This window comes from Myotis lucifugus, unplaced genomic scaffold (genome assembly GCF_000147115.1).
Source record: "Myotis lucifugus unplaced genomic scaffold, Myoluc2.0 scaffold_162, whole genome shotgun sequence".
NCBI lineage: Eukaryota > Metazoa > Chordata > Mammalia > Chiroptera > Vespertilionidae > Myotis > Myotis lucifugus.
In genome coordinates this window covers 2,008,162-2,033,594 of record NW_005871210.1, presented here as the reverse complement: position 1 = coordinate 2,033,594, position 25,433 = coordinate 2,008,162, and the positions used below count along the sequence as shown (strand labels likewise).

General features: G+C 37.2%; 1 protein-coding gene across 3 annotated transcripts in view; it reads right to left on the bottom strand.

Annotated features, from left to right (window-relative positions):
• The window catches only part of SLK (STE20 like kinase), a 49,906-nt gene that overhangs the window by 4,443 nt on the left and 20,030 nt on the right, over positions 1 to 25,433 (bottom strand). For 2 of the 3 annotated variants that reach the window (XR_001349629.1, XM_006095930.2), the window contains exons 7-18: positions 25,309 to 25,390; positions 23,997 to 24,125; positions 22,304 to 23,647; positions 19,962 to 20,092; positions 19,615 to 19,738; positions 16,428 to 16,607; positions 13,594 to 13,686; positions 7,355 to 7,484; positions 6,623 to 6,747; positions 5,903 to 6,091; positions 5,233 to 5,358; positions 4,221 to 4,334 (exon numbers count right to left, since the gene is read on the bottom strand). Coding sequence is in view for 2 of the 3 variants with exons in the window: in XM_006095930.2 (XP_006095992.1) it covers positions 4,221 to 4,334; positions 5,233 to 5,358; positions 5,903 to 6,091; positions 6,623 to 6,747; positions 7,355 to 7,484; positions 13,594 to 13,686; positions 16,428 to 16,607; positions 19,615 to 19,738; positions 19,962 to 20,092; positions 22,304 to 23,647; positions 23,997 to 24,125; positions 25,309 to 25,390 (2,767 nt within the window). In the remaining variant the exon portion in view is untranslated. The remainder of the gene's footprint in view (positions 1 to 4,220; positions 4,335 to 5,232; positions 5,359 to 5,902; positions 6,092 to 6,622; positions 6,748 to 7,354; positions 7,485 to 13,593; positions 13,687 to 16,427; positions 16,608 to 19,614; positions 19,739 to 19,961; positions 20,093 to 22,303; positions 23,648 to 23,996; positions 24,126 to 25,308; positions 25,391 to 25,433) is intronic. The other variant, XM_006095931.2, reaches the window with a different exon arrangement.

Sequence of the window (25,433 nt, the reverse complement as noted above, 5' to 3'; positions counted from 1 at the left end):
GGGTTGTGAGAGGGCACAGGCCAGGCCGAGGGACCCCACCAGTGCACGATCAGGGCCAGGGAAGGACGCAGGAGGTTGGCCAGACAGGGAGGGACCGCAGGAGGGCTCCAGGACATGTCCGGCCTATCTCGCTCAGTCCCGATCAGCCCAGCAGCAAGCTAACCTACCGGTCAGAGCATCTGCCCCCTGGTGGTCAGTGCACATCATAGTGACTGGCTGACCAGTGGACTATCTGCCCCCTGGTGGTCAGTGCACGTCATAATGAGCTGTTGAGTGGCCTTAGCATATCATTAGCATATTACGCTTTGATTGGTTGAACGGATGACCAGACGACTGGACACTTAGCATATTAGGCTTTTATTATATAGGAAGGAGGATACTGAAACGTAACCTGGGATCAAAGTGGTTAGAGGAAGATGAAGCTAGAAAGGTTGACTGTGGCCAATGTGTGGCACTATGAAGGCTTAAAAGTCAGACTGAGCCCTGGCCAGTTTTCTCAGTGGTTAGAGCATCTGTCTGTGGACCAAAGGGTCACAGGTTTGATCCCTGACCCCAGGTTTGGGAACGTGAGGAAGGCAACCAATTGATGGGTCTCTCTCACGCTGATGTTTCTCTCTCACATTGATTTTTCTCTCTCTCTCTCTTCTCCCCTTTACCCTCCCTTTCACTGAAAAATCAATGGAAGAAATCCTCAGGTGAGGATTTTTTTTAAAAAAGTTAGATTGAGGTATTTACATTTTTTTCTGAAAGAACTAAAGATTTATCAGTACCACTATGACAGTATCAGAAATGTTCTTGAGGGTAAATATTCTGGTGATGGTAGGCAAGTAGGAAAAAAGAAAAGAAGCTAGAGACCGGAAGGCCATTAGGACATTATTGAACAATGTTAAGCAAGTAGTAAGATGATAATATGAAAAAGAGAAATATTATGATTGAATGAAAATGAAAAATAATTCAGGTTTCTAGCCTAGATGTCAAGAGAACAGGAATGTGGGAAGAACATCTGTTGGTGAAGGGACTACGGAGAGAGGGAAAAGGTGAGACATAGATGAAGAAAAAAGGATGTTAAGTTTAGTTTTATCTCCCCTGAGTTTAGAATCTTTAGTCAACATTCAACAGGTGTATAATGACCATTATAATGTGCAGGAACTATTCTAAAAGTTAGGGATGTACCGGTGACCAAGTGATAATGTCCCTGCTTTCAAGGAGCCTATATTCTTGTGAGAGAAGACAAACAATAAACAAATGTATCTGGTGGTGATGAATGCTATGAGGAAAAACAAAGAAAGGTGAGGGGATAGAGAGTGTTTGAGGTGGGCATGGAGTCTATTTTATATATAGCGATCCAAAAAAAGAACCTTTGATGAAATGATATTGGAACAGAGGCCTGAATGAAATGAGGAATGGAACATCCAGGTGGAAAATGGGAGCTCTGAGAATGAACCAATAATAATAAAACAATAAACAATCTACACTAATAAAAGACAAAGATGCTAATTGACTGTACCTTCGCTATGACCAAGCCACGCCCACCAGCCAATCAGAGCAAATATATGCAAATTAACCCAACCAAGATGGCGGCCAGCAGCCACAGAGCTGGAACAAGTAGGAGGCTTGGTTGCCCCAGCGATGGAGGAAGCCAAGCTTCCTGCCTGCGGCTGTGGCCTCCGCAAAAGGCAACAAAGTTTCAATTATAGAAGCTAAATAAATCCCAAATACCTGCTTACAGCCAGCCTCCACTGGGAGCTTGGGTGGCTGGGGGCCGTGGCCAGCCTGCAAACAGCCATCAGCCCCTCACCCAGGATGGCCACACCCTCATGGGGTGAGGGTCCCACTGGGGGCCTTGGCCAGCCTGCAAACAGCCATCAGCCCCTCACCCAGACTGGCCAGGGACCCCAGCAGGACCCCCCACCCTGAAGGGGGTGTGGCCAGCCTGAAAACAGCCCTCTGTCCCTCACCCAGGCTGGCCAGGCACCCCCAGTGGGGACCCCCACCCTGAAGGAGCTGTGGCCAGCCTGCAAACAGCCATCAGCCCCTCACCCAGGCTGACCAGGCACCCCAGCGAGGACCCCCACCCTGAAGGGGGTGTGGCCAGTCTGAAAACGGCCCTCAGCCCCTCACCCAGGCTAGCCAGGCACCCCAGCGGGATCCCCACCCTGATCTGGGACACCCTTCAGGGCAAACCAGCTGGCCCCCACCCATGCACCAGGCCTCTATCCTGTATAATAAAAGGGTAACATGAAAATTGACCCTAACAGCAGAGGGACTTGGAATCACTGTTCACTATGATACACACTGACCACCAGGGGGCAGACGCTCAATGCAGGAGCTGCCCCCTGGTCGTCAGTGCACTCCCACAGGGGGAGCTCTGCTCAGCCACAAGCCAGGCTGACGGCTGCCAGTACAGCGGTGGTGGTGGGAGCCTCTCCTGCCTCCTCAGCAGCACTAAGGATGTCCAACTGCAGCTAGGCCTGCTCCCACTGGCAAGTGGACATCCCCCGAGGGCTCCCGGGCTGCCAGAGGGATGTCTGATTGCCAGCTTAGGCCCAATCCCCCGGGGGAGCGGGCCTAAGCCAGCAGGTGGTCATCCCCCGAGGGGTCCCAGACTGCGAGAGGGCACAGGCCTGGCTGAGGGACCCCCTCCATGTGCACAAATTTTTGTGCACCGGGCCTCTAGTAATAGCAATAATAACCATTCATTGAACCCTGACCACGCTCAAGTACTGGGACTACTGCTGTGCATGCAGCACTCCCTTTAACTGTCTTAACCCCACTAAGATAAATTTTACAAATAAGGAGAACTAGACTTAGAAATGTTAAATAACAAAATTAATCAGTGTCAACAATGATATTGTAATCCAGATCTGTATGACTTTAGAATTTGTGCTCTATACAATCCCTACTATACAAGTTTTGGTATTGTCCTTAAATATGCAACAGTTGAAGCCATGACTAGCTACGAGGACAGAACTAAGGATGTAAAACTGGGAAATGTTTACACTTCAGGTGCCTGGATGACAAAGAAAAGGTGATAAAGAGCACAAAGAAGAGAATATACCACGAAAGTGAGGCAAGAAGAGAATTTTAAGAAACAAGATTTATAATCAGAACAATTAGATAATGTCATAGGACCTGGTTATTACCAACTCACTTGTGACCAGTTAAAGTTCAATTTGGGAGTTTGAAGTGAAAGCTAGACTGCAAAGAGTTAAAAGAAACTAGAGAAGAGAATTCTCACTGTTTACCCTTCCATGCCTTTTGAATTCTGAACCATATGACTGTATAACCTATTCAAGAATTTAAAAATAAAATTTAAGTTAAAAAGCCACACTATCAACTGACTTGGTCATTTCACTTCCTCTAGAAATGTTAACACATAAAAGGTGCTAAATTCATATTACTGTAATTCATTGATTGGATGAATAGAAGAAAGGAATGGTTGAAATGTACAGCAGGCAAGAAGCCCAAGAGAAAATAAAGCTTTAAGTTTGAGAGTTAACAAAGGGAGAGGATCATATAGTGATAACAAGAACTGAATGGTTGACCAACTGGACCAGGCTATCAGACAGCCAAGTGCAAATAAGGAAAATGGGTAGCTGGTTAGATAAAGGCAGGGAAGCCATTCCTATGTTATTAGATTGTCAATTTACATAACACCCCATGGCCTTGCAATCTGGCTCCCTGTCAACCTGTCTAAACCAAGCTGTCATTACTTCCTTCTCCCCTTCTCTAATGCCTAAACATATGAACACACTCCCCCTATGGGGAGCTACTTATAATTTCTGTACACATTACCTTCAGTCATTTTCTTCTCTGTGCCTAAATTGCCTCGTCCCACCCCAATCTGTCTGTTCACCCAATAAGCTCTTACTCATCCTTCAAGCCCCTCTTGGCTTACAAGGCATCTCCTCTCAGAAGCTTCCCTGAGTCCCCCACGAAGACCTAAGCACTCCTCCTCCTTGGCTTGCACACTGTGCACCTCTCCCCTGTATTTTGAACTTAGCTCCTTCAGTACAGCAATGATCCTACTGATCTGTAATTGCTTGTCACCAGATTCTGAACCTTTGGGGGACAGAGATTTTGTCTCCTCTCCCCTGTATCTCCTGCATCTGACACTCCTTAGGTAAAGAGCCAATAGCTGGGAGGATGAGTGGATGGATGGATGGATGGACGGACGGACAGACGGATGCAAACATTTTAATTAAAGCTTTTAAAATTACCTTTTTCCTAGGTCTCAATTTCTCTCTCCATTCCTTTAATTCCTGGCTGTGCTCCTCATCTAACTCCTTTAGTTTCTGAGTCTCATGCTCAACCAATAGATGGCATTTTTCATTCTGGAAATAAAGTTTGGGTTAAAAAACTTCAGATCAACAAAGTAACTTTTCACAAATACATTATCTTCCAAAATAATAAATTATTCATCAAACACTAGGCTACTACTGAGGTTCAAATTCTCCTCTAAAAACCAAGAGCCAAGAATTAGGAAATGAGTCATAGCTTCATCTTTGCAAGTTTAGAAGCTAGGTCTATTACCATATGAAAAGAACTTAACTAGGTAGCATTAGTTTGATCCTGCTTTTCCTTTCTAAGGTTTACTCATAAAACTGACACTTCAGAAGGCAGCTTGTATGCATTTTACCCGTTGTTACCAAAATATAGGATTCAGAAATCTTCCATTCTGGTAAATTAAGCAAATATGTAGAGTATCCAAAATGCATACACTACTCTGAAATTCTAAACATTTTAGGCTATCTACTAGATTGGGTTGCGTATTCCAGGTAAGGTTCAAAAACAGTCCTCTCTAAAGTAATCTTTAAATTTCTTAGGGAAAAATTCTCATATATTTAGTTTATCACCTTTTTCATGAACCTAGAAGAAAATAAGCTATTTCTCCCTAAATCAAATTTCAAATTCAGAATCTGATAATGAAACTGCTTAGATCATTTTGAAAACTTTGTTCATCTTCTTTGCAAAACATACTAAAAATACTCAATACTACTTTTGAAAGACTCAACTTCTTAGGTTATAATTTAGCTTCATGCTATATTATAGTTACATATAATACAAACAAGTGCCTATGATACTAAAGTGATCTTACTTTCGGTCTGTAATAGGAAACAGATTCCAGCATTTTCATGAGTAAAGTGAAGCTTACTTTGGTTAGCTATTATTTTCCCAAACCCGGTGCTGCTCATCTATTACCAGCTTTGTCTTAGAGCTTCCATATCTAACCTGCAGCTGATGCAGCTCTCGGACATTGGCTTCACACTGCAACTGAAGATCCCGCATTTGATTTTCATGTTTTTGATGCTGAGCCATCCTCTCATTTTTCTGCCTCTTTTCTTCTTGAGCAGCAAACTGTAAATAAGAAAAATAAAAGCAAATATGGTTAACAAGCAATGTAATTTCTGTATCTTCCAAAGGTATAATTAAGAAATTTACTAAAGCTTAAAGTACAATAAATTAAAGATGCATGTAATAATATATTGTGACTCAAGCTGGAGTCTATTTTATGGGGAGGGGAGGACTTCTAATTACAACCTTGTTCCTCCCATCAGCTTAGTGACTGACCTCAGTTAATTTGTGTGTGGGACTTCTGAAATATAGTGAAGTCTTATGTTTTTACTTTAAAAGCTGTCCAAGTCATCTCATTCCCAAGGCTAATTTTAGGACCAATATAATCCAGGACTTGGTGTGGGGCATAGGAGGGAAGGCTCTGCCCTCTGTGGGCATCACCCTAGGAAGACTAAGTTGGTACATGCCATATATCTAGCCCCAACCCACAGAGCCAAAGTGAACATCAATAAGTGCAATAAATGTTTACAACACAATCATGTGACCCTTCTAAAAGTCATTCAAATATTCTTAACCTAAAAAAGAAGACAGTAATTTGCTTATTTACCTGTTTAATTTTTTCCCGGTCCTGATCTGGTGTGGCCGTTGAATTAATTCTCAAACTTTTCTTAAACATGGCCATTCGAGTCTTGGCTTCACTACGTTGAATCTTAGGCAGTCTTGCTCTTTCTTGAGTCTGTCTGTTTTTCAATTCCTCAATAAGTCGTTGATTGTAACGCTGCATTTGTTCTGTTTCCTAAGAAAGTTTTAAACAGAATCCAGTTGATGTAGATATAATTTAACACTCAGTACCCACGCATATGTTCAAACATGCCATTTTGTTGTTGTTGTTTCCCAAAATTACTCTCTCTCTTATTGCATAAAAATCAGCAAAATATTAGCCAAAAAATAACTTCTAGGAAAAATGAAGCTATTAGTAATAAGAGTCTTATGTTGAAGCTCTCTTTTACTAAGTATAGGGAGTCCACATTTTTAAGATACATGAACCACAAATAGAGCCACAATAGCTACTTTTGAGAGACCAAGATGAAGATTATCAAGGCCATTAGGCATTATAATTAGTTACCTTCCATGGAATTTGTAGAAAAGAAGTTTGCAATCATGATCGACATACAATTAATTACTCCAAACTTCATCAAAGACATTTTAGGATAAAATAAAGAAATATGAAACGAATTCTCTAAGACGTATAAGTTTCAAAAATGAAATCCTCATTCTGCAAACTTTAAAATGAACAAAAAAGTAAATAAATTTTCCTTTCATTAACCTTCTCATGGCGCTTCAGTAACTGATGTCTTTGCATGAAATACTGATCTTTAAGTTGCTGTTTGAGCAGCTGGTGTTTTTCTTGTAAGTGTCGTTCTTCAAGCTCCCAAATTGCAGCTTCTCGAGCTAGGAGAAGAAAGCAATTTTCAAAAATGTCATTTTGATCTTTTTACTAATGTACTTTGGATTTCATTTTTTTACCTAAATTTACATAAAAGTTATCTATATACACTTCTGAGCTATAAATAAAATATTACCAATGTAAAGATAACATCTATTACTACTTTCAGTTCTGTTCTAATGTCCTATAACAGAGAATGCCACACCCCCAATACCAAAATTCTATTTAATCTTCATGAGAAATTAAAAAAAAAAATCTAAGCTATTACTTAGGGGAAATAAGTGGTTAAAATCCCATTCTATCATGTAGCCATTAAGTATACCAACAATTATAAGACATAATGAGAGTATGTAAAATTATTCAGGTACATTTCTAGCATCATCTGGACAAAAAGATGTTTTAAGGAATATATTTATTTTCACTTGTACTGTCATAAAGGAATTCTATAACTCACAGTATTTTATAATTTTTTTCCTCTTATTTACCTCAACTTTATCTTTCCCTATACCACTCTAGCAAAGGAAAGCATTCAAATAATTTTCAAGGTATAGCTCCGCAATGTTTTTGAGATATCATTCTATATGTACACATATGCTGCATAATTGCATATACCTCTCATGAGTTGCTGCTTGTTATTCAGGCACTCTCTCTCAATATTGGCTAACTCTGCCTTCTGCTGCTGGATGATCTTCTTCAGAGAGCCATCTAATTCTTGTTGTTGCTTCTGAACAAACTCTTGTTCCTATTAGACATAGTTAACCATCAGTTAAGAAGTATTTACTGAGCAAAACATCCATTTATCTGTATGACTGTATATATTAGTGGTTATCAAGATTTCTAAACTAAGTTTCTAAAGTTAGTGAAATTTTTAAAATACCAAGATTATATAGTGTATAAATAAATGTATTAGTCACCCAATTCAAGCCTAGGAAAAAAGTACTAGAATACATAATATTCTAAACTCATCATTAAGACTAACACATACAAAAGAAGTCTATTATCCACTCATAATTAAAATGCCCTGTTACACTGACATCTTTGGGAAAATAATAAATTTACATCTTCTAAAACTGACTATCCATTCCAGTATGGTGTGGATAAAACAAGAACAAACAAGAAATGCCTTTTGGAAAGAAAGGCCATGAACAGCAGATAAATAAAACAGATGTCAGAATTTTAAACACGATTTTTCTGACAAAGAGTTAGGAAGAAATACCATGCCTATACTAATAGAGAAAGATAGTTTCTGTGTCAACAGCCTGTGCTTAAAAAGAACAATAGTTTGAGGACTTAATAAGAAATAGTGCATTGCTAGAGAAATGTGAACTAGGAATAGGAAAGTGAGCTACATTTATAAATCTATAAACAAAATTCCTTATAATCAGAGAACTCTTCTAACATGTTTGGGATTCACTCACCCATCCAACAAATATTTACTGAGTACATACTGTATGTAAATACCAAATTTATGCTTTAAAAATACCCTTTGGTTACTGTGTAAGAAAGGATAAAGTGACTTATGATCTTTATGCTAGAACATACATTTACAGAAGAAAAGGAACAATATCCAAATTGAAGGAATGTAAATTTTGCCCAGGAAATGTTTGGATTTCTACCCCTCTCTTGGCAGTTAGAGCAGTTTGTGATTAGCTCAAGGGATATTCTGATCAATATGAGTGTAGATTTAAAAATTTAGTGTTGAAGCACCATTTCACCTATAATTCCTCCTCCTGCATATCCTAGAGAAGATAAAACCCTAACATCCTTTTGGAACTAATTTTTGGGCCTCAAACAGAGTCTCATAGATCTAAATCACAACCAGCCTGGCCTTCAATGCACAAAGAACAAGTCTAGCAGTGCTCCTCAAGTCCTTGCCTTACTACTGTCCCTGGAGGTGAGGATCAGGTCTTACCATTCATGACATCAAGTAATTCGGAGTCACAAAAGCTACTGTCTCATCTGCATCATAATTTGTATTTTAGCAAAAATACAAATATACAGTAGCAAAAAGGCTAATGAATTGCCTCTATAAATAAAATTGTCAACTTGACTACAGATACCTATATAACTTTATCACAGCAAAAAATAAATAAAACTAAATATTTAAATTCAACTATATAGAATAAGGTCTTTTGAGTTTTATTTAAAGAGATGCAAAATTTCTATGCCTATCTTTTAAGCAGTTACAACAAAGAAAGTTGTTCAAGCTTCTCTTTGTCCTACAGTAAATATCACTTGTAATAAAAATTAAATTGTTTCTCTAATTTCATTATAAAATTTCTATATGCAAACTTATTAAACCTGCATTAGCTGGCAGACATATCAAAGGGTTTTCTTTTGTTCAACATTATTTGTCATTGGTTTGCATAAAAAACTTTAAAAAAATGTGTGTGATCCTGGCCAGGTAGCTCAGTTGGTTGGAGCAACATCCCATACCAGGAGGCAACCGATCAATGTTTCAATCTCTCTCTCTCTCTCTCTCTCTCTCTCTCTCTCTCTCTCTCTCTCTCTTCCTCTCTAAAAATCAACAAAAAGACATATCCTCAGGTGAGGACAAAAAAAATATTTATGTGTGATGGGTCCAAATTAACTAGCATAAATATAAATATTACACTTAGGCTCAAAAATATCAAGTGCAAAAATACAAGATGGGGCAAATACATATTTATTTATACGCATTTATATTGAAAATTAAAAAGGTATATACAAATCAGTGCCACTCAAATGCAATTTCTTGTCAATGCCAATTTTGGTCACATTACTGTTATATATTTATGTCTAGATAAACAATATATGAATTCTATTAAAAGAAAACCTTTAAGTAAGCAGTGGGCCCCTTCTCTTAGTATTACACTTTCAAAAGTTCAATAGTAGCCTTAGCCAGTTTGGCTCAGTGGATAGAGTGTTGGCCCTCAAACTGAAGGGTCTCGGGTTCAATTCCAGTCAAGGGCATGTACCTGGGTTGCAGACTCGATCCCTGGCCCCAATCAGGAAACATGCAGGGGGCAACCAATTGATGTGTCTCTCTCACATCAATATTTCTCTCTGTGTGTCTCTCCCCCTCCCTTTCACGCTAAAAATCAATGGAAAAATATCCTCAGGTGAGGATTAACAACAACAAAAAGCAGGCAGAACTAGCATTGCTCTGCTCCAGAAGGTAAAATACAGGATCAACAGGAAAGAGTCATGGTAGGCAATATATGGCAGTGCTTCCTAACAACTAGTTAGCAAAAACACCAGCTGCCTTACAGAGCTATGAAACTGAATAATTAAGCAGAGTCTGAATGATTACACAGTCAAGAATAATGCTCGGATAATTGTTTATATTAAAGCTAAAAATTACCTGAAAGGTCTTTTACATACTAATTAATATATTTTATTACCTCAAAAGAAATGAAATTTTAATATTATTGAGCTTTCATTAAATTTCCTTACTCCACAAGCCAAGTACAATATGTTCACAATGGAATTTTTTAGTTAGAAATTACTCTTAGGCTCTAAATGAAAACTGATGTTATATTCCAAAAAGACTGTACAAATTACATTCATCCAATAAAAAAATTAAGAGATCAATCTGATCACTGGAAGTAAATACTTTTTAAAAGGACACATAAATTATAAAATGAGTGCCCATTAAATGTACAAGTTTGAATTTTGATAAGTAGTTTTAATTTTATCGTATTAATCAGATATCTATGAACATGAAAAATACAACTTTGTGTTTTAGAAAACTGTAAGAAAGGGTTATAATATATTGGGCTATTTGTACAGAATTTGATCATTTTAACTCAAAAGAAAAGCTAAAAATGGTAATGATCAGAAAAGTGATCGTAATTCATAATTTCTCCCTCTCGTTAAAAAAATTGTTTTGTTTACTCTTTTAGAAAACTATAGAGTCCAACAGCTACCAATAAAAAAAAATTAATCTAATTTCAGGAGAGGGGAAAGAGGGGGTTGAAATCAAGCTGTATTCTATCTACTCCAGTTGTATATATCAAATGTAACAAACAAAAATTAGAGTGTTAAATGAGCTAGTCACTCCCTATAGAAACTGTGAGAAAGAATACAGCCTAGAATTCCAGACTTAATTTAAAACTACAAGAAGAATAGCAATTCACTATTCATTATGGAAAATTGAATAGTGAAAACTAGAGTTAAATGGAACTACAATCACCACTTTTATTATGTCTTTTCTGACCATATCCATAATTAAAACAGCTACATAAACATATATGCAATCAAAATGTCACTTCACACAAAGATAAAAATCTAACCACAGCATTCAATTTCTCACATGTGCAAAGTTCATAAAATACTATTGGGAAGATATTTCTTAAAAATATGAAAATCTCAAATTAAAAATTGTGGTGGGGTAGATAGAAAAAGAACACTGTATTAGAAGTGTTCTAGTTCTAATCTCTTAGTGACTTTAGGCAGATCATTTAGACTTCTGAACCTTGATTTCTTCATCTGTAAAATGAATACACTCCATCCCTCCATTAGGGTGGTGGCAGTGAGAATAAAATGTGAAAACTCTGAAGAATACTGTACTAAAAAGGTCATGTCAAGTTATTAGTTATTGTCATTACTGACATTATCATCTATCAATCTTCTATGGTTTTAACAAATAAAGCTAACAATGAAAAGGCACATGTGAGCCAAAGAAAAAGCAGGTAAAACAGGATAAGGCATCCTCCTACAGGCACGCGGGACTTACGTCCTGCATTTGGGCGTTGAAGACTGCACAAGATGACAACTGAAAAGACTGAATCATGGCCTGAGCAAGACCCTGTGGATCAGAATACAATGCACCTCCCAGGTGAGAATATAGCTGAATGACTTTTTATAAATGGAAAAAAATAATTATACAAATGTTGAGTTTCTTGAGGCATGGAACAGAGGGGCCTCTTTCTCCTCTGTAAAATGAAGGATTTGAACTAGATCAATGGTTTCCAAACTCTTGCTGGCATTTTTTTTAAATCAGTCAAGCCCTCTTTTAAAAAATTCACCAAAAATACATAACATTTATAAAACAGATAAAAAGTGGTGCTGCATGAGTTGAAGTGGAAGCAGGGGCCGAGAGCCCCAAAGTCCTCACTTTTTGAAGGATTCTCAAGGTACTTCTTCTAAACTCAAGAGCTACTGGAGGCTCAATTTGAAAACCACTGGACCAGATGATCAAATACATTCTAGCTCCATGAATATATGGCTATTATTTATAAACACTCAAAAAGTTTAAAATAGACTCTGTAATCAAGTTTTAGCACCTTCATTAAAAGCAGTAGCTAAAGAGAAATACTTTTGAAATTTGTTTTACTAAATTCTTCATTAAATTTACAAAAATAATTATTACTTTCAGCTTTCATTGGAAAATATAGTCTAACACACAAAATTATATGAATAATCACCAACAAAGTTTTATTAAAGTATAGGATGATCTAATTCATTCAACACTAAATTCTCAATTTCAACTCTATAGTCTGATATATTATCCTTTGGAATTTAAAAAGTTTACATTCCTTTACAAGGCAAAAACTATATTATTATTATTATCTGATATAAAATCCAAATTACTCAAAAACATACGTACAACCAGCAAGGACTTCCCTTTCACCTAATAACAAGAAATGGCCAACAACCACTAAGCTAAGCTGCTAAGAGTTTATATTTGGCACAAAAAGGGTAGCTTAAATATGAGAGGCAGTATGTTATGGTGGTTCAATGTGGAACTAAACTTGGCTAGACAAGTATTCTGGTTCTACCATTAACCAGATGTGTGATCTTAGAAAAGTCACTCAACCTTCCTGTGCTTTTAGTTTCCTCACTGTAGGATGGAGGTAATAGGAGAAACTACTTCATATATTGTGAGGTGAAATGAGTTTATACAGGTAAAGCATTTAGAACAGTGCTTGATACATAGTAAATGCTATGTTTGCTATTTAGTGATCTCCATACCAGTCAAAAGAAAACTTTTCACTATTAAAATTTTTAATTCTGAGATATTTATTCTTTTTTATGGTATTAAAATAGTCTCTCCTTTGAAATGATGGTGACAGTTTTAAAATATCCTTACTTGGCAAAAATAAAATTTTAATGGCAATCCATTTGTCATGGTCCCTAATGTTTTTTGGTTATATTTTGTGTTCCTTTTCATGGGTCTATAAAGTTTAAAAGTCTGGGAACCACTTTTGAAATTACATAAGACCACATTTAAAAGATAATATAAAGCAACAGTTAATATATAATCCATATCTCTTCTTCCTTTCATTGACATATGTAACTATAAATTGAACTCACTTTTCTTTGCCTCCAAGCTGAGTGCAAACTTAATTTAAAAAAAGATGATTCCTTGTAGAGTCACATGAAATTCTATATAAGAATATATTGAAAATACTAATTTATCTAATTTAATAAAGAATTCACTCATCTTATTTGGCTCAGCCTTATAACCTAGAATCAAATTTATATGGGTAAAAATAGTCTATTTTTTTAACTGCTAGATTCTGAGTCAAAAAGAAAAACAACAGACTTATATTTAAAATTGGGCTCAGCCGGTGTGGCTCAGTAGTTGAACATAGACCTATGAACCAGGAGGTCACGGTTCGATTCCTGGTTAGGGCACATGCCCGGGTTGCGGGCTCGATCCCCAGCATGGAGCATATTAGCAACTTAAATGTCACCATTAGTGTGCCTTTAGTACTACATAAAGAATGCCCTGGGAACCTTTGTATGACATACAAAGTCAATAACATAACAATTACACTTAGAAATTACCCTTTCAACCATGGTTTACTGAGCTGTTAGAATAATGCCGCTTTCTGTTTTTAGTAGCATTAAGCTGCTGCTGTTACCTGAGCATGCTGGGTTTGTGCAAGCTCCTCTTTCCTGCGTTTCATGAGCTCTTTTCTCAGCTCTTTGGGTGCACTCTCCACTTCATTTATAACCTACAGTGTATAAGCATGCAGGAGGTGGGGAAATACTTTCTCCACAGCAAGCATTTATGTGAGCAAACTACAAGTCAAATATTAAAGCTGTTAGAAAGTTGAACATGCATTAGCATAGGTGTTAGTTTGGTGAAAAAGAATGAAAGGACAGAACATGCTTAATCTCAGTGCAGAAAAGGGACATTATGCCATGTAGAAGTTAATTAGTTGCTTAATTATCCCTATATATCATTCCCTCTAAAGACCCAAAGACAATCAATAAAGGATTACTTACAGTACTGATGCTAAACTATGATAATTAACTCAACTGACCTTCTTGAAAGATCATAAAATTATAAACATATCTATTGACACTGTTTGAAATATTGGGCATAAGGAAAGCTAATGCCCCTTATAAAAGTGAAACATTTCATAATTAGCTTGATAATTTTAAATAAAATCCACTAAATGAGATCAAAAGAACAACAGGGTAAGTAAGCCTTAGAACACACAAAGGAGCCGAAACCGGTTTGGCTCAGTGGATAGAGCGTCGGCCTGTGGACTGAAGGGTCCCAGGTTCGATTCCGGTCAAGGGCATGTACCTGGGTTGCGGGCACATCCCCAGTGGGAGGTGTGCAGGAGGCAGCTGATCGATGTTTCTCTCCCATCGATGTTTCTGACTATCTATCTCTCTCCCTTCCTCTCTGTAAAAAATCAATAAAATATATTTAAAAAAAAAAAAAAAAAAAAAGAACACACAAAGGAGAAATAAATGGATACTACACTTTCTTTTTTTATAAAACACACCATTTTATACACGGTGTGATAAAAATAAATATATCTGACACTTTTGAGTTGGATTAAAATAACATTCTCCTTTGCTGACAATTTAAGCCAAACTTAATTGTCAAGTTTAAAATCAGTAATATAAGCACTCATAAAATAAGTTTAATTTGCTATGATTATACCCAATAAAACATATCATAAAATGAAGTATAATTTAGAGTTCTTTTAAATCATTTCAAAATTCTAGATATGTATTCCACCTAAAAACAGACCTGTAATCCAACTATGAAAAATGATCATGTATTTACACAAGTAGAAGCACCAAAAGCAACCAGATTCCAAATCACCACATGCTGTTGATGGTTTGTGAAAGAGACTGATTTTGATTTAACAGGGTATTTAAAATTTCCCATCAGTAATTCCTCATGAAACCAAATCACCATTAAAGGAAGAGACTCCCCAAATGCAAGAAGTTTAGTGATAAGGAAAAAAATACATAATTATTTAAAATATGCATTATCATGATCTCAAACATATTCACTGGCTAAAATTCCCTTACCCAAAACAGTAACAATAACTAGAGACTCTTATGTATTTAGGATTAAATCACATTATTTACCTGTAAAATTTTATTTATTTAATTTGCTATTAAAAATAAACTCTCACCTAGCTGGTATGGCTCAGAGGTTGAGCATCTACCTATGAACCAGGAGGTCACGGTTTGATTCCTGGTCAGGATACATGCCCAGGTTGTGGGCTTGATACCCAGTAGGCAAGAGGCAGCTGATCAATGATTCTCTCTCATCATTGATGTTTCTATCTCCCTTTCCCTCTCCCTTCCTCTCTGAAATGAAAATATATATATATTTTAAATAACCTCTCAATGAAAACTACCCATGGTTTCAAGAGAATTAACATGTAGCCTCAGTAAAAGTCATACACCATGATATACAAAGCCATTTTATGTAAAATATGTGACAAAACAGTAATTTTTAGAAATGATAGCCACATCAAATAAAATTATATACCATTTCATTCATCTTTACCTAAAGAAATCATTGAACACACTATATTTATTAATGTTTGATTCTATCCTTTTTAAAGTAGATCCTCAAGTTCAGCAATATGATGTCCAATTTTCTGCATAATTTAAATATTAAAGTCAATGGAGCTGGGTATTTGAAACATACAAAAGTGAAAATGCATTCACTAGTTTGGTTGAGATGTTTTGGTTCCATTCTAATAGTATTGTTCCTGGGTCTTTTATAATCATGAAAAGGTACTTCTCCTCCTACACTAAAGGTACAGAATAAATCATAAAATTATCTCTTAAAGCTGCTAATATATAAAGCTCTCTTAGTTTGGGGAGAAAAAGACATACTAATCCAATATATAAGTCTTCTTTCTCAATCAATGACAATCTTACATACCACAAACAAGATTCTACCGCAATATGGAATAGTTTCAGGAAAAATGAAAAAATTCATCCTATTCAAATGACTTTACAGATGTTTTCTACCTTTGATTCTTCAAAGTATCTCACAATTTGATGAATTTGAATTTCAGATTATTTAGCTTTTGTTTTGGTACAATGTCAAAGAGAGGCAATTAACTTAATAAAAAGAATATTTTAAGTATGAATTAAATATATTATTGCCTCCTACAAACACAACACTAAGTTTTCTTGAAAAAAAACTTCTGTAATAGGCCTTAAATGTTGTATTAATAAAAGAGAAATGATAATTTGGAAGAAAAATGAAGACTTGGTTCAACGTGTAGCTGGATACTTACTGGCAGATTGTGAACTTGAATAGGCCATTAAAACCTCTTCTACTCCAGCCTCCTGAGCAGTAAAATGGGTTAACACCTGACCTTACTACTAACCTACATGACTGTTGGGAAGATAACAACCAAAAAAGAGTCCTATTTAACTAGTAAAAGTAGCTTTAATAATTAAAAACAGCAGTTACACTTACCTCCTTTTTTCGGTTCTTCAATATATTCTGAAATTTGGACAATTCTCTCTCTTGTTCTCCTTTAATGCGTTTGGCTTCATCTCGCAAGCGATTTGTGTGTTCTTGTTCTAGACGTTCAATAGTCTGTTTCTGCTGTTTTTCTAGATTCTCAATTTCTTGGTCATATTGTCGCTTTTTGCTCTGTAAAACAATGTAGCTCAAGATCATTTTATTTTTCTATCACTCATATTAACTATTATAATGAAGATGTTTACTAAGAGGACATAACTAGCATTTTAATTTAGATGTGAATATAACCTTTGTAGTACTGAACAAGTCAAATGAACTAAAATATATAATTTTTCAAAAAGTCATGCATTTCTTTTCTTCTAACATGGAAAATAAATACAGTTGACCCCTAAGTAGGTTTGAATTGTACAGGTCCACTTATATACAGATTCTTTTTTTCAATAAATATACAGTTGGCCCTCTGTATCCCTGGGTTTCACATCTGCACATTCAACCAATCACAAATTGAAAACAGTATTTTCGACCCATGGTTGGGAATCCGTGGATGCAGAGGGCCTATTGTATGCATTGTTCTATATCTTCATTTTTTGGGGGGGGGGGGGGGGGGGGGGGGTGCGGTCCTGAAACCAATCCTCCGCAGATACCCAGGGACAACTGTAGTTAGGTCCGACTGCCAGTTTAGGCCCCATCCCGGCAGTCGGACATCCCTCTTGCAATCTGGGACCACTGGCTCCTAACCGCTCACCTGCCTGCCTGCCTGCCTGATCACCCTTAACTGCCTCTGCTTGCCGGCCTGATCGCCCCCTAAATGCTCCCCTGCCAGCCTGATCACCCCTAACCACCTCTCCCTCGGCCCCACCACTGTGGCTTTGTCCAGAAGATGTCCGGTCGACCCAGTCTAATTAGCATAATACCCTTTTATTAGTATAACTAGAGGCTCGGTGCACAAAATTTGTGCACTTGGGGGGGGGTCCCTCAGCCTGGCCTGTGCCCTCTCGCAGTCTGGGACCCCTCGGGGGATGACCACCTGCTGGCTTAGGCCTGCTCCCCGGGGGATTGGGCCTAAGCTGGCAATCAGACATCCCTCTGGCAGCCCGGGAGCCCTCAGGGGATGTCCACTTGCCAGTGGGAGCAGGCCTAATCTGCAGTCTGACATCCTTAGTGCTGCTGAGGAGGCGGGAGAGGCTCCCACCACCACCGCTGTACTGGCAGCCGTCAGCCTGGCTTGTGGCTGAGCAGAGCTCCCCCTGTGGGAGCGCACTGACGACCAGGGGGCAGCTCCTGCATTGAGTGTCTGCCCCCTGGTGGTCAGTGTGTGTCATAGTGACCAGTGATTCCCAGTCTTTCTGCTGTTAGGGTCAGTTTACATATTACCCTTTTATTATATAGGATAGAGGCCTGGTGCATGGGTGGGGGCCGGCTGGTTTGCCCTTCAGGGTGGGGGTCCCCACTGGGGTGCCACTGGGGTGCCTGGCCAGCCTGGGTGAGGGGCTGATGGCTGTTTGCAGGCTGGTCAAGCCCCCCCAGTGGGGACCTCCACCCCATGGAGGTTTGGCCAGCCTGGGTGAGGGGCAGAGGGCTGTTTTCAGGCTGGCCACAGCCCCTTCAGGGTGAGGGGTCCTGCTGGGGTGCCTGGCCAGCCTGGGTGAGGGGCTGATGGCTGTTTGCAGGCTAGTCAAGCCCCCCTGGCGATGGAAGCTCCCAGCTTCTCCTTTTTTTCTTTTTTTTTCTGGGATTTATTTACCTTCTATAATTGAAACTTTGTAGCCTGGAGTGGAGCTCAGAGCTGGCCAGGGCTTGGCTTCCTCCATCGCCAGGGGCAACCCAAGGCTCCAGCTCCGTGGCCATGGCCGGCTGAAAGCAGGTATCTGGGGTTTATTTATCTTCTATAATTGAAACTTTGTTGCTTTGAGTGGAGCTCAGAGCCAGCCGCGGCCAGAAAGCTTGGCTTCCTCCATCATTGGGGCAACCAAGCCTCCTGTTTGCTCCAGCTCCGTGGCTGCCGGCCACCATCTTGGTTGGGTTAATTTGCATAGAGTTACTCTGATTGGCTGGTGGGCATGGCTTAAGGCATAGTGAAGGTATGGTCAATTTGCATGTTTGTCTTTTATTAGTGTAGATGTTTGATAAATCAAAGGTCTTATCTGAAATCTATTTTAATTATGTACCATTGTCATTTTCAAATTTACCCTCCTTCATTAATTTCTTAAAATAATCATCTTATATCATTGAAACAAATCTTTTGAAATTATAAATCTATGCTTTCAACAAAAGATTGTTGCTTATATAAAACTTGAGTAACATTGCAACTTTGGATAAGAGAGAGTTAAATATTTGTAAAGGGTGTTTTCTTTAACATATTAAAAAGCAAAACATTCTGAAAAATATCTGGGGGGAAAAAGAAACACAGCTTTTATAAGGTTCTGGAAAATAGAATATAAGTACTATAAAAATAGTAAGAAAAAAAGTTCATTATTTTCTTAGGAATTCTCAGTTATGATCCAACAAATGTAATCAATAATACTGCACTTCACACAAAACAATTCTTAGCACTTACAAAAACAGCAAAAGAACTATGTTTAAAGCATAAACACTGTAACATTTCAAATTATCCTTTTTCTAACCTACATTAAGCTAGATGTTCAACATAAGCTATCAAAATGTTTTACCGCATTACTAATTCCTTTTTTAACTTTGGGCACAAGGTAAAAACCAAGACTCAGTTACAATTACCCTTGACTAATCAGCACTAATTTATCTAGCAGCTGTGAATTGCCAGAGAAGTAAGTTTGTTTTGAAAAAGCCCCCAAGAAGTTCTAATACTCAGCAAGGTTTAAAGATAACTGTTCTAGACTGGCTTAAAATCTTGGATTCCAAATCTGAGGTCAAACTGTAACAATGAAAAATGATCCAGCAATAGGCACACCAAAGAACTTTGTAAACCATCTTCATGATTCCAGGTTTTCATGACGGATTTTAATCAAGGAAAAAATGAGGACACCGATTACACTCTAAGTCAGTGATAGGAAGACTAGAATGGACCCTTTTGGGCAAAAACACATCATAAAGCCAGAAAAATCTAGTCATCAGAGAACAAGATCTAAAACCACTAGTGGGTTTTTTCTTAAAGCATCAAATTTCATAATTAACAAAATGGTACAAGTATTTAAGATTTTACCATCATTTCTTGCTCAAAGCGCCGGAAGATTTGCTCTCGCTGTTGCTGCAGTTTGCTATTGAGCTGTTGTTGGGCTCTTTGCTCTTCTTTTTGAAGAAATCTTAATTCCCGAAGTTCCTGGCGTCTGAATAAAATGTCATAGTGATGACAGAGAAAGAAAACAAAAGTTACACCTTTGAAATAATGCTTTTAGAAAAAAAAAACTTTAAAAGTAAATTTTTTCAAACATAAAATAAAAGAATGGTCCAAAATTAGCCAAGTCTTTATTCCCTTCTCTAGTCTTCAGACTTTGCAGAGACTAAAAAGAAGTCACAAAACCAGTTTTAATTATGTTGTTCTCTACTCACCTAAGAAACCTCAATTCTTCAGTTTTGGAATCACTATCTGTAACTATCTTTGATGTTGTTACACTCACTTCTACACCATCAACAATAAATTTGCGTGTTTTCTTCAATGTTTTCTTTTGTCTTCTTGTTTCCTGAGTGAGATTTTATTTTAGTTAGGCTTTATATGAGCAATACGAGATAGAAAGCATTTTTCTTCTTTAAAAAAAAAAATTGAACAGCCATTAAGACTACACATATAAAGAATATAAAGCAGTAAGACTCACATGTAGAACCAGTTATATCATCTTATACCTCATCTGACTTTCACATGACTTTACAGATGAAATCTAAATTTTTTCAAGTGAAAGTATGACCTTTCATGATGTGCATGTATAATTTTTATGATACCACATCATAATCAGATAAGGATTCTTACAGTGGTAAGGATCAATTTATATAAATGACTAATTAGTGTAACTTTTACATGTTAACCATTATTTTGTCTTCCTCTTTTCACCTTGTAGGTTCTCAGATACCTCTGCTTTCAGTTCTAGAACCACTGACAAAACAAAATTGAATTCCTGGGGCTCAGTCCTTAAAGACTCTAAATCAATAGGGTTAAGGATAGCTGGGAATTTGTATTTTGAAAAGGCTCCCAGGTAATTTTTAAACACTGCCAGGACTAGGAATCAAAAGCTATTTCATCAGCAACAATATCAACAGCTCTGCTCTCCATTTCAGGGCTGGAAATGAATGTGTGATTTTAGAGTTACTAGCAAGATAGCACCCTCTACTGCACCTCAAAAGAACCATATTTGCCCACTAGCTATTGCCTACTATTCCTTTTTTTTTTTTCAAACTAAAAGAGAAAGTTTATTTAGAAAGTTACAAAGGTAGTAGAAGTGAGCCAGTGGGCTGCTAAGCTCAGGAAACAAGTTACAGAGGCAGAGGGCCCTTGGAGCTTAGGAGAGGGAAAGAGAAAGGTAACATGCCTGGAGGGAAACCCGAGAGGGAGAGCTGCCTACCACTCTTTATTAAGACCAAACTCTTGATTCCTCAACTGATATCCAAATGTTTTTTAAATGTAAACAAATAATAGAAGTATAACACTCCTACAAATACATAAACATGGTAAAAATATAAATATTGAGAGCAGATAATTACTAGGTTTTGATATGGGGGAAAGCTTAGAAAGCAGAGGGAGCAAAAGTAGAATGTGAAAATACTAAACTCAAAATGCATTAGAATTTTAAACTGTCTTTGTCACTTTCCAGTCACCTTTTTGCAATCTCTTTATTGTTCTATTCTCCAGGCTTCCAGTTTCCTCTCCTCCCCCTAAGCACCCTAATCAGGCTTCCTCTAAAATCTAAAGTGGGCTTGCCCCCAAAACAGATCTACATCCCCATAACCTCCAAACTTTCCATTTCTTCAGTTCCTACTAAAATATCCATAATTAACATGACCTTAATTCTCAAAGTATTTGCATTTTTAAAAAATTAGTATATTTTTATAGTGTAACTTAAAAAGTTACCATACATAGTTACATTACTCAGTAAGTCAGTGAATAGAATTTCAGTCAGTGAAACAAAATAAACTGAAGACAATCTAGACAAGGCGTAATAATCTGGGGCAGATAGGCAGGCTGATTAGTCATGCCCTAGTCTTGTCCCTAAGGTCGGTTTTTCTAAGTTGTTTCTGCTTTTCACAGTCTTGTCTTCTGCTACCTGTCAACCCAAACTTTGTCCACAGTTCACCTGCATCAAAATTCCATGGGGTCTTTTGTTACAAATACTGATTCTTGGGCCCCACTCCATACTCCTGCATAGCTCCCCCCTGCTAAGTCTTAAGCACACTAATATTTAGGAGCTGCAAGTGTTCTGGGTTTTAGTTTTGTTTGTTTTCCCACAGTGGTTCTCATGGCAGTAGTGATGGCTATGACTGAGGAAGAAGCAACAGTGGTCCTCTGTGTGAGCCAGTGGTAAATCAAGGACTGTTTACACCCTAAACGTGCTTTAAAAAAGGTCATTCTTTCTCAATTCTCTCATATACTATTGATTCTTGCTAAAATAGTATCTACCTATGTACAATAAGAGAACCCAAATCACACTAAGCAATAATATATACTGCTTATATCAAGTTGGCAAAAATAAGTAGGTACTACCGAAAAACTTAAAGGTCACATCCACAACTTCTCTCCTTGGTTCTGTTAATTGATTGCCTTTGTAGGCCTTAAGAATTTTATAGAAGTAATAAATACTACACTGATTTAGTGCTGCCTTATTTTCAAGACATTAGTTTCACATAAACTCTAAAACTGCCAAAATGACAAAGAAAAACCCAAACAAGGACCCATGTACACTTACTTGTAAAGATATTGATCCACTGTCTTTAGTTTTGCTTAGGAAGCTAGAGATGGACAAATTCAAGTCAATGCTGCTATTATCAGCAGTAGAACCAGTGCCTGAATCAGTATCATTTTCCTTTTGAATCTCAGATTCTGGTAGCAACGTGGTTTCAATTTTTGATAAAGCACCTATTTCCCCTTTATTTTCTGCACCATCAGAGTTGATATTAATACTAGGTATTGGAACAGGCTGTGAAGTGGCAGTAACGTCAGGTTCTGTTTTAATTGGCACTTCACATGGAATCTCTTTTTGCTCTGATTCTGTCAGAGTAGTGGCTTCATGAGCATCCTGTGTTTCACTTCCTGAAGCCTTTTCTTCAGTATGAATCACTGCACTTCTGACTTCTATTTCTTCAGTGCTACTTGACTCAGTAATTTCAACTTCATTTGTCCTGGGTTCCTCAGTGGTCTCCACTATGTTCTCGGAACTGCTGATTAACTGTTTCTCGCCTTTGCCTTCTATAGATTTTTGATCTATCTCATTAGTTTCAACTATTTCTCTAAGAGAAACTTCCTCAGTACCACCAACCTCAGGACCCTCAATGGGTTTACTTGCTAATTCCTGACCTGCTTCAACCATTTCTTTCCCATCATTACTCTGAGCGTCCTTAGCTTTGTTTTCAACTGCCTTCTGAGCAACATCTATGGCCTCACTTGTTCCTATTGCATTACTTGTATCACTGATCACATCTTTTTTCATTTTCTCATCTTTTCCCAAATTCTCTTGGGTGTCTTCTTTTGTAAGCTCAACTTCATTGTCAACTGTTTGAATATCTGCCTCTTTTTCTCCAGTCTCTTGAGAAACTAAATCCATTGTTTGAATAGTAATATCTTTAATTTCTTCTTCAGATTTTATAACCTTATTTTCAAATATCTGTTGCTTTTCCTGATCCCTTTCTTCCTCAGGTTTCAGACTCTGTTCAATATTTGTTTCTACAGTTATCATATTACTCTCTTTTCCTTCGTTGATTGACTTCATGTCTACTCTTTCTTGGTCTTCTGTGTCAGGCAGATTTTCAAGCTTGGGTCTCTTCTCCTCTTTCCCATTTTCCTTGATTATTATTGTTCTAGTATGGAGTTCATCCATAGCTCCTAAATGTTCATCAATACCCTCCACAGCTTTTCCAGGCTCTTCAGTAGTGGGTTTTTCATTAAGAACTCTGCTGTTAAATTTATCTTCAGGAGTATTACGTTCTGTTTTTTCTGAGACAGATTCCAAAATACAAGCATTTTGTGAAAGTTTATCTTCTTCAGAGCTGGCAATGCTGAGGTCAGAGGAGGCACGCTTACTTGCAGGTATTGGCTGAAAAAGATTTTATATATTTTTAGTGTTAAAACAAGATGGTGACCAAAACAACATTTTACTTTTTTTATGTATTTATATTTTAAAGTTATTTACTTCATATATGATTTAGTATATTTATCCAGTAAAACTGATGAAGTTATAAAAGTAGTTTAAAGAACTGACAAATCTTCACATAATACATATGACAAAGATGGATAGCAAGAGTAAACTTGCTATTAATCTTCACCTCTAAAATTAAAGGTTTGTACTGCTACTCATCAATTAATCCTTAAATACAGGTATAATCATACCTCAAAACCCAACTCTAAAAATTACCTAAATAAAATTTCCTTTCTATTATACTGACCAGAGAATTTTCTGTTTCTTCATCCTCCTCCTCCTCTTTACCATCTTCAACTTCTTCTGTTACTTCAGCCTTTGCCTCTGCAATCAATTCTCGGACTGGTTTGTTGGAATCCACAGTAACAAAAGGATGCTGTTAAATCATTAAAAAGAGCATGCTCAATAACATCTGAAATGCTTGCTCATAAAGTAAGTTTCAAAACATAAAACACATTATTATATGGTAAAAATATGAACACATAGGTAGGAAAAATACAAACACTATCAAGCAATATTACATTTAGGAAAGAAGAAGGTAAAGGGGATTGAACAGGGGCCCGCAACCCCTACTTGTACCTTTTTAAAGAATCTGAAGGAAATATGTCAAAAATAATGACATTATATCTGTAAGTACAGGTACTTTTGTGTATGTTTGAAAATCTTGTAATATAAAAATTAAATTAAAATTTAAAGTACATTCAAGTTAATTGTGCAATACCAGTTCTTAAAAAGTAGCAATACATATAAATCCAGTTTAAAGCCTCAGTAAAATAACAAAAATTTTAAAGTTAAAAGTGTCTACAAACACCTGCTTTTTTGACATGGTTCTAATATTCTTTTTTATTTATTTAAATTCTTTATTGTTTAAAGTATTACAAAAGTCCTCTTTTTCCCCCATTGACCTCTCCCCAGCCGCTCCCACTCCCCAGCACATGCCCTCACCCCAATACTGTCTGTGTCCATTGGTTATGCTCATGGTTCTAATATTCTTAAGAGTAAGAAGACACTTTATTATCTCTGTGTACTTGGCACTTAACAGTGTCTGTCACAGACTAAGGCTTTCAAATGTGGAGGTAGTAAAATAATAAAAGTAAGTGTGTCCCAGGGAATTCTTTTGCTTCCCCCCTCCCACCACATAAATACTTATAACTAACTTTTCCTATAACTCAACCTAACAGTACGTGCCTCAATATTTGCCATTCTTTTTGTTCACCTGTAATATTAATTATTTCACTAAGTTTTATTTCAATATTATAAACAGGTCCTGCTATAAATCAAAATTATCCAATCACTTTAACACTATTTTAACAACATTTACCCTCAAGAGAGATGAGAAACAAAATGGAAGCAACTAACAAAGCGGAAATAACTAACAAAATGAAAGAACACAAACTCAATCAAAAAAGCACAGAAGGAATGACTTATAAGTTAAATACCTTTTAGCAATGGCAGCACCTATATATTGGTAAAATAAATGTTAACTACTATAATGTATTTTGAGTTTCCACAAGGAAACTCAAGTGGAAAAAGAGCACAATGAATGAATCTTATCTTACCTGTAGTAGCTGAGATGTTGTCCACCTGGAATCCACATTTTTTTCCAAGCATTTCTTTAGAAAGTCCTTAAAATTCGAAGACCTTCAAAATAAAATTTTAACGACATTCTATTTTACTTTCGTGT